Source organism: Solanum tuberosum, unplaced genomic scaffold (assembly GCF_000226075.1).
Source record: "Solanum tuberosum cultivar DM 1-3 516 R44 unplaced genomic scaffold, SolTub_3.0 scf00686, whole genome shotgun sequence".
NCBI classification, from domain to species: Eukaryota; Viridiplantae; Streptophyta; class Magnoliopsida; order Solanales; family Solanaceae; genus Solanum; species Solanum tuberosum.
Genome location: NW_006239596.1, coordinates 180,482 through 197,500, shown reverse-complemented (window position 1 = coordinate 197,500; position 17,019 = coordinate 180,482). Strand labels below are relative to the sequence as shown.

The 17,019-nt window shown below is 33.3% G+C and overlaps 3 protein-coding genes across 3 annotated transcripts; all 3 read left to right on the top strand.

The window, feature by feature from the left end:
- Positions 1-477: 477 nt before the first annotated feature.
- Positions 478-4,414, top strand: LOC102594869 (serine carboxypeptidase 1-like). The gene is given in 15 exon segments (XM_006366762.2): positions 478-677; positions 770-915; positions 1,371-1,447; positions 1,525-1,647; positions 1,845-1,947; positions 2,017-2,054; positions 2,131-2,232; positions 2,605-2,685; positions 2,776-3,018; positions 3,358-3,423; positions 3,508-3,577; positions 3,580-3,628; positions 3,795-3,908; positions 4,015-4,060; positions 4,143-4,414. Coding segments are annotated over 15 exon segments (1,527 nt in total). The 5' UTR covers positions 478-492; the 3' UTR covers positions 4,227-4,414.
- A 1,582-nt stretch (positions 4,415-5,996) lies between these two features.
- LOC102595207 (serine carboxypeptidase-like 20) lies at positions 5,997-10,986 on the top strand. The gene is made up of 14 exons (XM_006366763.2): positions 5,997-6,264; positions 6,359-6,504; positions 7,161-7,237; positions 7,315-7,437; positions 7,538-7,640; positions 7,722-7,759; positions 7,836-7,937; positions 8,310-8,390; positions 8,487-8,729; positions 9,107-9,172; positions 9,291-9,412; positions 10,367-10,480; positions 10,583-10,628; positions 10,707-10,986. Exons 1-14 carry the CDS (start codon positions 6,110-6,112, stop codon positions 10,788-10,790), a joined length of 1,500 nt encoding a protein of 499 aa, XP_006366825.1. The 5' UTR covers positions 5,997-6,109; the 3' UTR covers positions 10,791-10,986.
- A 512-nt stretch (positions 10,987-11,498) lies between these two features.
- LOC102596886 (serine carboxypeptidase-like 20) lies at positions 11,499-14,346 on the top strand. Its single transcript, XM_006366768.2, has 14 exons — positions 11,499-11,647; positions 11,750-11,895; positions 11,994-12,070; positions 12,148-12,270; positions 12,352-12,454; positions 12,540-12,577; positions 12,654-12,755; positions 12,912-12,992; positions 13,100-13,342; positions 13,413-13,478; positions 13,585-13,706; positions 13,823-13,936; positions 14,032-14,077; positions 14,159-14,346. Exons 1-14 carry the CDS (start codon positions 11,499-11,501, stop codon positions 14,240-14,242), a joined length of 1,494 nt encoding a protein of 497 aa, XP_006366830.1. The 3' UTR covers positions 14,243-14,346.
- Positions 14,347-17,019: the final 2,673 nt, after the last annotated feature.

Below are 17,019 nucleotides of genomic sequence, written 5' to 3'. Positions count from 1 at the left end.
AATACTAAATATTGAATGGAGAAAAATAGGGATGGAATTACAATTTTGCTTATATGTTAATTAGGTTTGGTTCCTACTTTATATTTATCTTTAAAAATCACTAAATCTACATGTTTCATTCAATATATTATCTTTTTTGAAATTCAAAACTTATAAACTTAAAATTCTAATTCTGCTTTTCCTTTCGAATCAAAGAATATACAGGAAGCTGTACAATAACACACGAGGATATGCTAATTAATTAAAAAGAGATATATTAATAAATATTTATATATAGAAGAGATACTTGGTCTTGAATAATAATAATTATCTTTCAATTAAAAACAATTTTAAAAAATGTTTTTTTTTCAAAATAAGTGTTTTTCGCCTCACAAGCATTGCAAACAGAGTCTAACTATATTTTGAAAACCTTATCTTCTGTCACTTTCTCCTAATCTTGCCTTATAAGCAAAAGTTGATGGACTAGTTATTAGTATGATGCTATAAAAACCCATGAAAGAATTCAAAATCTTGATATTACCAAACATGGCCAAAAAAAACTTTGTTTTACACTATAATATACTGTTAATTAGTTTGTTGGCATTATTGTTTTTGGTAACAGAAGGGGCATCTCAGAGTGCACTGGTAACTCAACTCCCTGGCTTCAATGGCACTTTTAACTCAAAACATTATGCTGGGTTTGTATTCTTTTTGTGTTTTTTGATAAAAAGATGTAAACTTTATCTTGATTTTTGTATTTTTCTGAATGTTTCTTGAAATGGGTTTTCAGGTATGTTAATATAGATGAAAGTCATGGCAAGAATTTGTATTACTACTTTGTTGAATCTGAAAGAGACCCATCAAATGATCCAGTTGTTCTTTGGCTTAATGGAGGACCTGGTTGTTCAAGCTTTGATGGCTTTGTCTATGAGCATGGTACGCAACGTAACAACCCCTTTGTTGGAAAATTATATTATATGTACGAGGTTGAATTCTATTTGCGTACATATAGTAGATGAAGATCCCCTTTTGTGAAAATTCTGTCTCCACCACTGTTTTTACTGTTGTTGCAAACATAGAGTGAGGGACTAATAGCGCGTTTGGTTAATCTTTACATTATAAGTGTATTTTCACATATTGTAGTCGATAACCTTCCTTATTCTTCATGTTAGTAGTTCCATTTTTTTGTGGAAGCAGACACTAGTGTTTGTATTAGACTTAAAGAGTAGATTGTCTACATCGCATCCCTTAGGCTGGGGTGAGACCCTTTCCGGAACCCTGCTAACATGGGGATGTGGAAATGTAGTCCATAGAGATGCAGTTGCTATTCTTATTCATCATATTTCTTGTTTTTTACTTATAATAAGGAAGGGTATTTCTTTACAATGCAGGGCCTTTTAATTTTGATTTTGGAAAGCCAAGTGGTAGCCTGCCTTCTCTGCATAACAATCCATACAGTTGGTCTAAGGTTATTATTTGTGTTAATTCTACTTTTATCATATGCTTACATTTCATTAGCCACTCATTATTATTTGATTCTTCCAGGTTTCCAATATAATATATCTGGACTCTCCTGTTGGCGTTGGATTGTCTTACTCGAACAATAAATCTGACTATGTGACACGAGACTTAAAGACTGCATCTGATAGCCACTCATTTCTCCTCAAGGTAACTACATAAACTTGATTCAATACTTAAATTTACTAGTTTTACGCTAGCAATCAGCCTACTGCAATGTGAGCAGCTTACACCGGTGGAGTTCTAAGTTATATAGTTGTTCCGTATAATAAAATTCATTTATTTCTTTGTCCTTCTAACTCGTTCATGGTTCAACTAAATGATACTCTCTCTCTCTCTCTTTCTAGTGGTTTGAGATCTACCCGGAGTTCCTCACGAACCCATTCTACATATCTGGAGAGTCTTATGCTGGAATATACGTGCCAACTCTGGCTTCTGAAGTAGTAAAAGGTAATCATGTATTGGTTGGTGCTAGGCAGGGGATAAACAAACTAACATTCTGCTACCTCTGTCTTTTAGGTATTGATGCTGGAGTAACTCCTGCTATCAACTTTAAGGTATAATACATTTCAAGATTTTCACGTGTTAACTAGTTGTCTGGGCTGTAAACTCTTAACATTCTATTACACACAGGGTTACATGGTGGGAAATGGCGTGACAGATGAGATAATAGACGCTAATGCTCTTGTTCCATTTCAACATGGTATGGGCCTCATTTCAGATGACTTATATGAGGTATTTTCTTCTTGTTGTTTGTATGAATTTTTAGTGCATGAATCATTTGACTTCCCAAACTGTTTTTGATTTCTGGAAGTCATATATAGCTGGCAAAAGATGATGCTTTGAAGTCTCTAATGCTTTTAATTAGGACATGTTCCAAATTATTGTAGCATAGCACATATTGGAGCCTTAAAAGCTTCTGGAATACATCTGTCAAACATAGATGAAACTGTAAGAAGATAGTGATCAATTCTAATCCGCCAAAAAGATGTTAATGTTAAGCTATGTGTATACATCTACCACTCCAATATATATATCAGCAAAAACGTAATCATTGCCTCGTTGTCTATTAGCATCTGGTCTCTGATTATTCTTTTTCATTCTCAGGAAGCTATTGTTGCATGCCATGGAAATTTCTACAAACCAGCGGATAGTAATTGTTCAGAAGTGCTTAATAAAATTGATCAGGTAATTAAGGTGTTAATTATTCTGTCATACTTGAACAGCATTTCATTGCTATGCTTTATTAACCCAAATTCACCTTTTTGCCTATTGCAGGTAGTTTATGATCTAAACGTTTATGACATTCTAGAACCATGTTACCACAGCAAAGAACCTAGTGTAATTACCACTGCTAACTCAAGATTGCCTATGAGCTTTCGTAAACTAGGTGAGACAGAAAGGCCTCTTCCTGTCAGAAAAAGAATGTTTGGCCGTGCATGGCCTTATAAAGCTCCAGTAAGAGCCGGACATGTCCCAACTTGGCCGGAGATTCTCAATAGTGTAGAAGTCCCTTGCACTGTAAGTCACTCACTCTTCATTTTTTGTTTGTTCTCTAATCGTTCTCCGTTGAATTCCCAACTTAACTAATTTTATATCAAAACATGTCGATTGCTCTAGCTATGCATCCTGTTTATCTTTTAAATATTCTTATGCACTTATTCTATTGTCCAACTGTTGTAAATTTTAAGTTCTGCTTATTTTGTTCTCTCTTTGAGGAATTCATTTTTTGCTTTTTAGGACTTTCTTATTTTGGAACCCTCCCTTTATCCTATTGTGACCTAGCTCTTTAATGGAGTGAATTTCCTTAACTCTAATTCTTTTAGCATCATGCCGGTTTAACTGAAATGAAATATGCAGGATGATCGTGTTGCTACTCTGTGGCTCAACAATGCAGATGTTCGTAAAGCTATTCATGCTGAACCAGTAAGATACAATTTTCTCATCTTTACCTTTAATAAAAAAAATATATATATAGAGTTAGATAAAAATCCTATGGTACAACAACAGGCAACTGTGATAGGTCCCTGGGAGCTATGCACAGACAAAATATATCTTTATCATGATTCTGGAAGCATGATTCGTATCACAAAAATCTCACAGCTCGGGGCTATCGGGCAATCATATTCAGGTTCAATAGATTACTAAGTTTCTAACTTTTCTCTATGCATTTTTTTTTGTCCTTTTTAATTACTCGTATGTTTAGTGAGCATGTACCTGATCACACGCTAATTATCTGAGATCTTTTTTGATGCTATAACCAGAACGATTTTGTTCATTTTTTTGGTTTTTTGCAGTGGGGATCACGATATGTGTGTTCCATTCACTGGTTCAGCAGTATGGACAAGATCTCTTGGATATCCGATCGTGGATGAATGGAGGCCTTGGTATGTGAATGAACAAGTTGCAGGGTATGTTAATTAGCGTTTTCACCTTCTAAATCCTCTTCATGTTGTTTTACTTCTATAATGTGTTGCAATTCTAAATCCATTTCAAATGCTTTAATCTTTTGTGCAGTTTCATACAAGGTTATGACAACAACCTCATTTTTATGACTATTAAGGTATCATGTTCATATCAAGAAAAACTTTCATTTTTCTGTTTTTTCCCTTTCTTTGATCTAAATTGATTTCCGATATCTTCAGGGAGCTGGACACACCGTGCCAGAGTACAAACCACAAGAGGCGTTGGCGTTCTACACCCGCTGGCTAGAGGGCAAGAAGATATGATAATATGAATAATGAAGATTGAATTGGAAGACATGCCCGGTGGCTTGAGGGCAAGAATAATATGAATTTGTAGACATTAAGTCCAATTATTTCTGAGATAATATTGGATTTTTATCATGTATTTCAGTCTGCAATAAGAAATAAGTATTTGTATGTTATCCAATGTACCTTGTGACTGTTGAGGCATGCATGCTCATATTAATTAGTATTTCACTCCAGTATTCATCTCCCACACTTACTTAAGCTCATCAACAACTATTTGAACACATCGTTAATCGAAAACAACATTTCTACCCATAAAAATTACAGAGGAAAGATTTATTATATTTTTCCTCCTCGAACATCATTTATGAAATTTAATTGAGTATCATGTTGTTGTCGTTGTCATGTTGAATAAGTAGGGGTGAACTAAAACCAAAAAGCTAAATGATTTCGCATGCTCAGCGTGAAGAGATTGTTCCTATTATGCTAGAAAAAATATCTACAAATAAAGATAGGATTTGTTGTTGTGATTAATTCTAAGTACCAAAATTAAAATAGGCGTGTCACATCGTCCTCTGGTTGTTATGAATTACACAAAAATAGTTGTATAATGGATATTATTGTTATAACAGTCTTTAATCAACTTTTCTTTCTGCTCTGAAATTCCTGTTATTTACGTACTACAAATGAACAAAAATAATGATTCAAAATATTTTCAAAACTTTTGAAAAAATTGTAAGGCGAACCAATAATGATTGTGGTTGGACTCCTCTATTCATCATCAATCTCGATTATGAATATTATGATGGTCAGGCATAGTCGAAATTCTTTCATAAGCAGTGGCTTGAAACTGATTTCCCATAGTCACCCATCATAATCGAAGCTGAGATGATTCATACTACCTTGATTAGGTCAAATATCTATAATAATAATATCTTCATATAAATAATGATCTAACCAATTTGACAACACTGCATCATATATGACATAACTACTATATATGAAGCTGAGTATCAATGAACTTTAAAATATTTTGTTTAGTGGAATTGTTACAAAGAAAATGAAAAATAAAATAAAATAGTATGATGTGGTATGTACAGTCACCCTTCTTATCAGACTTTGAATAAATTTATAATCTAACAGCAAAATGAGCTTTTTGCTTTAAAAAGGAAAAAAAGGATAGTAGGTGGGAGTTTTTATTATATGAAAATGTATAGCATCAATAATTGCAATTTAATTAGACACAAAATATATAAATATAGTTTTTTTATTTGTGATATTAAAGATATTATGAGATTTTTTAAAAAGATATTAAGATTAAAATAAAATGGTAAAAAAAATTATAATTAAATATAAAATGTGTTTACTATTAGTTTTAACTATGTTTATAGAGCCAATAAATAAAATAATATGAACGGAATTACCATTTTTCTTATAGATTAGGAACTTACTATCCATACTATATATATGTATAATTTATTTAATAATTGTTTTTTCTAAAATTCAAAACTTATAAACTTAAAATTCTGTAGGACTTAAGAGTAGATAGGAAGCTATAGAATAACAAATGCCATAAAAGTTTCAACAAAAACAATGATTAAATAACAGAGTATTTTCCGTTAGAAAAGTCATACCAGCATAAGCATGTGAGTTCATTTATAGCATTATCTTTTTTCTTGGTAAGATAATTCAATTATAATATACCAATTTGGTACTATTAAATAACAACCATATAATAACTAATTTACTGTATTTTGAAAACCTTATATTCTGTCAGTTTCTCCCAATCTTGCCTTAAAAGCAAAAAAATTGATGGACTACTTTTTAGATACAGTATAATTATTTTCTCAAACTATAACAACCCATCAAAAAATTCAGAATCTTGATATACCAAATTAAACATGGCAAGAAAAAACTTTATTTTACATTGTAATATACTGTTAATTACTAGTTTCTTGACATTTTTGTTTTTGGTAACAGAAGGGGCACCTCAGAGTGCATTGGTAACTCAAATCCCTGGCTTCAATGGCACTTTTCACTCAAAACATTATGCTGGGTTTGTGTTCTTTTTGTGTTTTTTGATAAAAAGGTCTCAACTTTATCTTGATTTTTGAACTTTTCTGAATGTTTCTTGAAAAATGGGTTTTCAGGTATGTTAACATAGATGAAAGTCATGGAAAGAATTTGTATTACTATTTTGTTGAATCTGAAAGAAATCCATCAAAGGATCCAGTTGTTCTTTGGCTTAATGGTGGACCTGGCTGTTCAAGCTTTGATGGCTTTGTCTATGAGCATGGTAACAACCCTTCTGTCGGAAAATTACATTATATGTACTAGGTTGTACTTTTTTTTATAGTAGATGTAGATCTCCTTTTGTTTTTATAGTTGTACAAGGGACTAATAGCACGTTTGGTTTATCTTTAGGGTAAAGAGTCTTTACATTATCAGTGTATTTTCACATGTTGTAGTTGATAACCTCTCTTATTCTTTATGTTAGTAGTCTCGCTTTTTATGGAAGCAACCACTAATGCTTGCATTAGAGTACAAACCCCGCTAAAGTGGGATGTTTCGTGCACCGAATTGCCCTTTTTTATTGTCATTTGATAGTTATTAACTCATACTTGTAGTTATCTTTTAAGTGATCTGCTAGTGTGAAAATGCTTTTTTTGACACATTCAATGTATAAAAGTTGAAAACTTTTTAATATTTTACATAGATAATAGGTCAACCAAAACTGTGTTTTTGACAGTCTCTGCAATTGACATAAAAATGTTGATTTCTTCCTTGACAGATTTGAAAATTCTTTTAACCAGCTCAAGTAAAAGATGTTAGTTGGAAATGTAGTCCATAGAGATGCAGTTGCTATTCTTATTCATCATAAACAAAGGATTTCTTTTACATATCTTTTTGTTGTTTTTTTATAGTAAGAAAGGGTATTTCTTTACATTGCAGGGCCCTTTAATTTTGAGTTGGGAAAGCCAAGTACTAGCCTGCCTTCTCTGCATAACAATCCATACAGTTGGTCCAAGGTTATTATTTGTGTTAATTCTACTTTTATCATATGCTTACATTTCATTAGCCACTCATTATGATTTGATTCTTCCAGGTTTCCAGTGTAATATATCTGGATTCTCCCGTTGGTGTTGGATTATCTTACTCGAAAAATAAATCTGACTACGTGACAGGAGACTTAAAGACTGCATTTGATACCCATTCGTTTCTTCTCAAGGTAATATTACATAAACTTGGGTTGATAGTTAAATTTACTAGTTTTTATGCTAACTATGTCCTAACTCATTTGTTGTTCTACTAATTGATGCTCTTTCTAGTGGTTTGAGATCTACCCGGAGTTCCTCACGAACCCATTTTACATATCTGGAGAGTCTTATGCAGGAATATATGTGCCAACTTTGTCTTACGAAGTAGTAAAAGGTAATGTGGATCTTAAATGAACATGTATTGGTTGATGTGGTGGGCTAAACAAACTAACTTTCTTCTGCTTATGTCTTTTAGGTATTGATGCTGGAGTAACGCCCGCTATCAACTTTAAGGTATATATTATTTCAAGATTTTCACGTGTTAACTAGTTGTCTGGGCTGTAAACTCTTAACGTTCTATTGCACACAGGGTTACATGGTGGGAAATGGTGTGACAGATGAGATAATAGACGCTAATGCTCTTGTTCCATTTCAACATGGTATGGGCCTCATTTCAGATGACTTATACGAGGTAATTACTTCTTCTTCTTTGATTTTTTAGTGCTTGAATCATTGACTTCTGAACTGTTTTAGATTTCTGGAAGTCATAGCTGGCAAAAGATGATGTTTGAAGCCTCAAATGCTTTTAATTAGGACATGTTCCAAATTATTGTAGCATAACACATTGGAGCCTTACTAGCTTCTGGTATATATGAGAAGGTTTGTCAAACATAGATGAAATTGCCAGAAGATAGTGATCAGTTTTAATCCGCCAAAAAAGATGTTACAAAACAAATGTCAAGCTATGTGTATACATCTACCACTCCAATATATCAGCAAAAACATAATCATTGCCTCGTTGTCTATTAGCAACTGGTCTCTGATTATTCTTTTTCATGCTCAGGAAGCTACTGTTGCATGCCATGGAAATTTCTACGAACCAGCGGGTAGTAATTGTTCAGACAAGCTTAATAGAATTGATCAGGTAAGGTGTTATTCTGTCATACTTGACACATTTCGTCGAGACAGCAATTCGTTGCACTGCTTTATTGACCCAAATTTACCTTTTCGCCTATTGCAGGTAGTTAATGATCTAAACATCTATGACATTCTAGAACCGTGCTACCACAGCAAAGAACCTAGTGTAATTACCACTGGTAACTCAAAATTGCCCATGAGCTTTCGTAAACTAGGTGAGACAGAAAGGCCTCTTCCTGTCAGAAAAAGAATGTTTGGCCGTGCATGGCCTTTTAAAGCTCCAGTAAGAGCGGGACATGTCCCAACTTGGCCGGAAATTCTCAATGGTTTAGATGTCCCTTGTACTGTAAGTCACTCTTGATTTTGTGTTTCCTTTTGTTTGTTCTCTAATAATGGCTCTCCATTGAATTCCCAACTTAACTAATTTTATAACAAAACATGTCAATTACTCTAGCTATGCATCCTTTTTATCTTTTAAGCATTCTTATGCACTTATTCTATTGTCCAACTGTTGTAAATTTTAACTTCTTTCAAACTTGTTTTGTTCCCTCTTTGAGGAATTCATTTCTTGCTTTTGAAGCTTCTCAAGGACTTTCTTATTTTGGAACCCTCACTTATCCTTTCATGACCTCTTTAATGGAGTGGATTTCCTTACCTCTGACTCTTTTAGCATCATGGCGGTTTAATCTTCAACAGACACATAATCTGAAATGAAATATGCAGGATGATCGTGTTGCTACTGCGTGGCTAAACAATGAAGATGTTCGTAAAGCAATTCATGCTGAACAAGTAAGATACAATTTTCTCGTCTTGTACTAGCTTTAAAGATGATGATTTACCTTTACTGCAAAAACCAAAACAAAAAAATAAAGTTGGTGATTTATAGTTCAATCCTATGATCCAACAGACAACGGTGATAGGTCCCTGGGAGCTATGCACAGCCAAAATAGGTCTAAGTCATGATTCTGGAAGCATGATTCCGTATCACAAAAACCTCACAGCTCGGGGATATCGGGCACTCATATACAGGTTCAATAGATTACTAAGTCTCTAACTGCTCTCTATGCATTTTTTTTCTTTCTTTTGAATTACTCATGTAATATTATGTAAAACACCTACAGAGAGAAAACTGGTTGTCCTGTGCATTTCATGTATATTCTGTTGTCTAAATGCCTAAAGCACATACTTATTGGGATTATAAAACTACTTGGTTTCTCGAATACGATAGCCCCCCATGTTAAGTACACACTACTCATGAAATAAAAACAATGGTTGAAGTTTTGCAACTATCTCTTACCAGATAGCAGGTTGATATTACATACTGTGGAGATGTGAAAACAACGATACAACTGATACAAATCTGACCTCATCTATGGTTTCTCATGCTCCAATTTAAATGCGTTGTGTAAATGTTTTGACTTGTCAATGATTAGCATGGTACACTAGTCCTCAAAAAAGAGACGAGTGTCTACATATGCGCTACTAGTAGATCTGTAGCAGTTACTCCTATGTCCCATCTTATATGACACTCTTTCCATTTTGGTGACGTCTTAAAATGTTTGACATGATTTTCTATATACTACTTTGAATGTTGATTCGATGTTTTCCCTATGAAACTAAGACGAGTGACTACATATGTGCTACTAGTAGATCTGTAGCAGTTACTCCTATGTCCCATCTTATATGACACTCTTTCCATTTTGGTGACGTCTTAAAATGTTTGACATGATTTTCTATATACTACTTTGAATGTTGATTCGATGTTTTCCCTATGAAACTAACTTTTTATGTAAAAAGGTATTTTCCGTAAGATTTCCAACAATTTAAACCATTACTATAACATGTTCTTCCACTAATCTCATGTAGTAGGCTGCCTAAGGTAAATGTTGATAGTGAGCATGTACCTGATCACACACAAATTATCCGAGATCTTTTTTTATGCTATAACCAGAACGATTATGTTAATCTTTTTGTTTGTTGCAGTGGGGATCACGATATGTGTGTACCATTCACTGGTTCAGAAAAATGGACAAGATCACTTGGATATCCAATCGTGGATAAATGGAGGTCTTGGTATGTGAATGAACAAGTTGCAGGGTATGTTCGTGTTTTCACCTTCTAAATCATGTTCATGTTTAACTTCTCTAATGTATTGCAACTCTGTAAAATCCATTTTAAATGGTTAAATCTTTTCTGCAGTTACATACAAGGTTATGACAACAACCTCATTTTTATAACTATTAAGGTATGTTCATATTAAGAAAAAAAATTCATTTTTCTATTTTTTCTCTTTGATTCTATCATTGATTTCCGATATATTCAGGGATCTGGACACACTGTGCCTGAGTACAAACCACGAGAGGCGTTGGCATTCTATTCCCGCTGGCTAGAGGGCAAGAACATATGATGATATGAAGACTGAATTAGTAGACATCAAGTCCAATTATTTCTGAGATTCAAAAGAGATTTTTTTCTTTTTCCTTGTGAGTACTCTTAACAGGAGAATTTTATAAAAGAGAAAACAAGGGAGAAGAATATTGGATTTTTACCATGTATTTGAATATATATATTTATCCAATAAGAAATGATAATTTCTCTGTTTATCCAATTTATCTTCTGACTGTTAAAGCATGTTCATATCAATTTCTACGTGTTAAAGAAATCTACTAAATATGTATGAATTTTAAATTTGAAATCCGGTAATTCATAGATCAATAGATTCGGTTGTATCTCACGTTCGTAAACTTCAAATCATAAATTTGACAAAAACTGTTAAGTTTATATATTCAATGGACTATTTTACCCCTCTCTTGAATATAAGAGACTTTTTTTTTGTAATTTTATCAGTCAAACATTACAAAGATCTAAGATCATAAGTTGATAAAATACAAACTCATCAGATATTAAAGAACATTAAACAATATAAGTATTAGATAATAACCAATTTCCTCTATAATTTGACTTTTAACTGTATATTAAAAACTAGAGTAAATTAATCTTGACTTAAAAGCAAAAATTGATTGAGTAGTTATTATAATGATGTTTCACTTCATTTTCTGAAACTATAAAAACCCCATCAAAGAATTCTTCTCTTAAGAATCTTGATACACCAAACATGGCAATAAAAATCAATTTTTTACAGTGTTATATAGTTTTAACATTCTTGGTATTTTTGTTTTTGTTAACAGAAGGAGCACCTCAGAGTGCACTGGTAACTCAACTCCCTGGCTTCACTGGCAAATTTCAGTCAAAACATTATGCTGGGTTTGTATTTTTTATTTTTCTGTGTTTTTTTGATAAAAAGATATAAACTTTATCTTGATTTTTGTACCTTTTTTTTTAATATATCTTGAAATGGGTTTTCAGGTATGTTAATATAGATGAAAGTCATGGCAAGAATATGTATTACTACTTTGTTGAATCTGAAAAAAACCCATCCAAGGATCCAGTTGTTCTTTGGCTTAATGGTGGACCTGGCTGTTCAAGCTTTGATGGCTTTGTCTATGAGCATGGTAACAACTCTGATTCTACTTACGCGTTGGGCTGAATTTGGGCGGATTAATGTTAACAGTTCATGTAACAGCTCATTCTTTTGTTCTATACATTGCAGGACCTTTCAATTTTGAGTTGGGAAAGACAAATGGTAGCTTGCCTATTCTGCATAACAATCCATACAGTTGGTCTAAGGTTATTATTTGTGTTAATTGTACTTTTAGCATATACTTACATTTCATTAGCCACTCATTATGATTTGATTCTTCCAGGTTTCCAATATAATATATCTGGACTCTCCTGTTGGTGTTGGATTATCTTACTCGAAAAATAAATCCGACTATGAGACAGGAGATTTAAAGACTGCATCAGATACCCATTCGTTTCTCCTCAAGGTAAAACTATATAAATTTACTAGTTTTACGCTAGTTATGTCCTGACTCATTTGTTGTTCTGCTAAATGATGCTTTTGATAGTGGTTTGAGATCTACCCGGAGTTCCTCATGAATCCATTTTACATAACTGGAGAGTCTTATGCTGGAATATATGTGCCAACTCTGGCTTCTGAAGTAGCAAAAGGTAATCTGGATCTTAAATGAACATGTATTGGTTGGTGCTAGGCAGGGGATAAACAAACTAACCTTCTGCGGCTTATGTTTTATAGGTATTGATGCTGGAGTAAAGCCTGCAATCAACTTCAAGGTATATACGTTTCAAGATTTTCACGCGTTAACCAGTTGTCTGGGCTGTAAACTGATCTTTATGTTCTATTGCACAGGGTTACATGGTGGGAAATGGCGTGACAGATGAGAAAATAGACGGTAATGCTCTTGTTCCATTTCAACATGGTATGGGCCTCATTTCAGATAAATTATTCGAGGTATTTGGTTCTTCTTGTGCTTGAATCATTTGACTTCTGAACTTTTTTAGAATTCAAAAATCCACAAAAAAAGATGTTACTAAATAAGCTATGTTTATACATTTACCACTCCAATATAATAGCAACTGGTCCCTGATTATTCCTTTTCATTCTCAGGAAGTCACTGTCGCGTGCCATGGAAATTTCTATGAACCAGGGAGTCAGAATTGTAAAGACAAGCTTAATGAAATTGATCAGGTTAGGTGTTATTCTGTGATACTTGATTCATTTTGTGGCGACATGAACAATAAGCAATTCATTGTTCTGGTTTATTGGTCCAAATGCACCTTTTTCGCCTATTGCAGGAAGTTAATGATCTAAACGTGTATGACGTTCTAGAACCATGTTACCACAACACCGAACCTAGTGCAATCACCAATGATAACTCAAGATTGCCAATGAGCTTTCGTAAACTAGGTGAGACAGAAAGGCCTCTTCCTATCAGAAAGAGAATGTTTGGCCGTGCTTGGCCTTTTAAAGCTCCAGTAAGAGACGGACTTGTCCCAACTTGGCCGGAGCTTCTCAATGAGTTAACCGTCCCTTGCACTGTAAGTCACTCGCTCTTCATTTTTTGTTTGTTCTCTTTAACAGACACATAATCTGAAATGAAATATGCAGGACGATCGTGTTTCTAGTGTGTGGCTAAACAATGAAGATGTTCGTAAAGCAATTCATGCTGAACAAGTAAGATATAATTTTCTCATCTTGTACTAACTTTAAGATATAAGTGCAAAAACCAAAACAAAAAAATAAAGTTGGTGATTTATGGTTCAATCCTATGGTCCAACAGACAACGGTTATAGGTCCCTGGGAGCTATGCACGGACAGCATAACTTTCAGTCACGATGCTGGAAGCATGATTCCGTATCACAAAAACCTCACAGCTCATGGATATCGAGCACTCATATACAGGTACCACTAGATTACTGAGTGATCTCAACTTCTTTCTATTCATTTTTCCATCCTCCTGTATTACTCGTGTAAAACACGAATAGACATTGACTAAGACACATATTTGTTTGTTGCAGTGGGGATCACGATATGTGTGTACCACACACTGGTTCAGAAAAATGGACAAGTTCACTTGGATATCCAATCGTGGATAAATGGAGGCCTTGGTATGTGAACGAACAAGTTGCAGGGTATGTTCGCGTTTCACCTTCTAAATCCTCTTCATGTTTTTTTAACTTCTATAATGTGTTGCAATTCATTTTAAATGCTGAAATCTTTTGTGCAGTTACACACAAGGTTATGCAAACAACCTCAGTTTTCTGACTATTAAGGTATATTCATATCAAAGAAATATTTTTCATATTATATTTTTTTTCCCTTTGATTTAATTGATTGATTTACGAAATCTTCAGGGATCTGGACACACCGTGCCTGAGTACAAACCACAAGAGGCGTTGGCGTTCTACGCCCGGTGGCTAGAGAGCAAGAAGATATGATAATGAAGACTAAATTAGTAGACATTGTTAAGTCCAATTATTTCAGAGATTTTTATTTCTCCCTTAACAGGAGAAAAGAAGGGAGAATGATATTGGATTTTTACCATGTAATATTCCAGTCTGCAATAAGAAATTAAAACATTTGCTTTGTCCAATTGCATGATACCTTTTTACACTATTATGCTGCTTTGATCGTCACTTTTTTTGAGCTGAGATCCATCGAAAACAATATTTCTATCCCACAAAGGTAGAAGTAAGATTTACATACATTCTACCCTCTTCAAACCCCACTTAAGGGATTACCCTGGGTATGATATTGTTGTTATCTTGTTGATTTAAGTAGGTGTGAAAAAAAACCAAAAAGCTAAATGATTTTACCAATTACAAACAAAGCTTAAAATGCGATCTCTGCGACCTAATTTAATTAGACACAAAAAAAGGGGTTTTTTTTTTATATTGGTATGTCATATTCCATGAGATTTTTGTGGCCGGAGAAGTACTATTTTGTATCTTCGAATATATTTTTTGTTAATTTATGATAAATTTGAAGGATCAAAATTATTAATTTGAAGTAATTATTTTGAACCTTTTCTCAAATATAAGAGACCATTTTTGTTAATTTGCGACAAATTTAAAGGATCAAAGCAAATCTCTCAAAGTTTATTTTCAATAGGGAAAAGGGTTAAAAACTCCCTTAACGTATTGAAAATAGTTTTAAAATGCCCTCCTTCCATCTATTGGATCAAAATTGCCCTTAACGTTTTTTTTAGGTTTAAAAATGCCCTCTTTTGACAGAATTATGACATGGCATTAGTGGGTCAAATAATTAAACAAGTGGCATTAATTTATTGGTCCACATGAATTTTTAACCCACCCACATAGGTCATAACCGACCCGTCCATAATGAACCAAGCTAGCAAACCCCAAAACAATCTAACCCATCAATTCATTATCATTTTACGCCTATTTTCAAATCTGTTGCTCATACTGAAATTTTCAGTATAAATCTACAATCCTTTGGATAGATCCTTTTATTGGACTCTAAAACATATCTCACAAAATCATTGAAGTAAAATTCAATGGTAATAAGGCCAAATACGTCGAACCAATGAATCAATCTTATGAAAAAAAATCAATGGTATAAATAGAGGATAGATTCATATACCATATCAGCTCATACTGATACTACTGTGAAAGTTCCTCTTCAATCGTTCATGAACTTATTTGACCTTTGATGAGACCCATTTATATTCATTATAAATTACAACCAATATACTTCTAGTAAATTAACCTTAAAATGCCAAGTATAAAAATTGAAGTTTCAGTCTTCCTCTTATCAAAGTTATTTTCAAAGCTTAAGAACACATCTTATTAAGTCATATATTCCCTTCTTACCATCATCACATTCTAAGATCAAAACCCAAAGAAACCTTCTTCTTTTTTAGCATACAGAGATATTGGGAACAAATCTGAAAATGGAGGTGTAAAATAGGAATTGACGGGATAGACTGTTTTGGGGTTTGCTAGCTTGGTTCACTATGGACGGGTCGGTTATGACTTATGTGAGTGGGTTAAAAATTCATATGGATCAATAAATTAATGCCAATTGTTTAATTATTTGACCCACTAATGCCATGTCATAATTCTGTCAAAAGAGCGCATTTTTAAACCTAAAAAAAACGTTAAGGGCAAATTTGATCCAATAGGTGGAAGAAGGGCATTTTTAAACCATTTGTAATACGTTAGGGGCATTTTTAACCCTTTTCCCTTTTCAATATTAGTATTTCTATCGAAATCCAGACGTATATATCGACTCGAGATATATTTAAGCCACATAGTGTGGTTAATTAAGTAATGTAACTAAAATGCATAATTGAAGTACCATAAACTTGTTTTCAAATGTAAGACTTTCACTTAGTCATTTTCCCAGTTAAACATTACAAAATCTAAGTACACAAGTTGATAAAATACCCCTCAAACATAAGAGACCTTTTTAGGCAATTTCTCAATCAAGCATTACAAAAATCTAAATCATAAGTTCATAATTGACTTTTTACTAGAACTGTCAATGGGCTAAAAGTATATTTAATTTGTATTAAAAAAAGTATAATTTTTTAGGTTGTAATTGTTCTTTAGTTTCCAAATTTGTTATTTCAATTTTTTCGTATTTATTTATTTGTGAAAAAAGATTACTATTTTAATATTTTTTGTTAGATTTTTATTTAGAATTATTGAAACAACGTCACTATTTGCCACATTTGTTATGCAAATCTTCTCATTTTTTGATGTTAGATTATAATTTGAAGCATCACTAATCATATGTATAATGAATGTTATAATAGTAATTATTATGTATTTTTTTCATATAATTTTGTTAGACATATTAAAAATTGAGAAATTTTCAGAAATAACAAAGATAATAGATATAATAAGGCTCTATATTTATAGTTTTAGTAATTGTGCTCTATATGTGTCACGCCCCGAGCCTACACCCTGGGCGGGACCGGCACTCGGAGACCATCGCTGGCCCCAAGCGAACCCTTGGCCCGGCTTTCTTAACTCAGCGGAAACCTAACTCAACAGAATAACTTAATGTCATGCAAAGACATAAAACAACTTAACTGATGAAATCTGGCCCAAAAGGGCAACTCGAGTCTCAAAATAGAATATTTACATATATACATAGATGAGAAACTCAATACTAACTGACTGACTGTCTATGAAGCCTCTAACATATTGAGATGGATGTTGGGACAGACCCCGCAACATCCTAATAA

What these genes read in the sequence shown, in the direction of transcription:
- LOC102595207 (XM_006366763.2), top strand. Translation starts at nt 6,110, where the DNA reads ATGGCAAGAAAAAACTTTATTTTACATTGTAATATACTGTTAATTACT. An exon ending in ATCCATACAGTTGGTCCAAG is followed by an intron (nt 7,238 to 7,314) that starts GTTATTATTTGT and finishes TGATTCTTCCAG; the next exon opens with GTTTCCAGTGTAATATATCT. An exon ending in GTCTTACGAAGTAGTAAAAG is followed by an intron (nt 7,641 to 7,721) that starts GTAATGTGGATC and finishes TATGTCTTTTAG; the next exon opens with GTATTGATGCTGGAGTAACG.
- LOC102596886 (XM_006366768.2), top strand. Translation starts at nt 11,499, where the DNA reads ATGGCAATAAAAATCAATTTTTTACAGTGTTATATAGTTTTAACATTC. An exon ending in GGCTTCTGAAGTAGCAAAAG is followed by an intron (nt 12,455 to 12,539) that starts GTAATCTGGATC and finishes TATGTTTTATAG; the next exon opens with GTATTGATGCTGGAGTAAAG. An exon ending in GTGAACGAACAAGTTGCAGG is followed by an intron (nt 13,937 to 14,031) that starts GTATGTTCGCGT and finishes TCTTTTGTGCAG; the next exon opens with TTACACACAAGGTTATGCAA.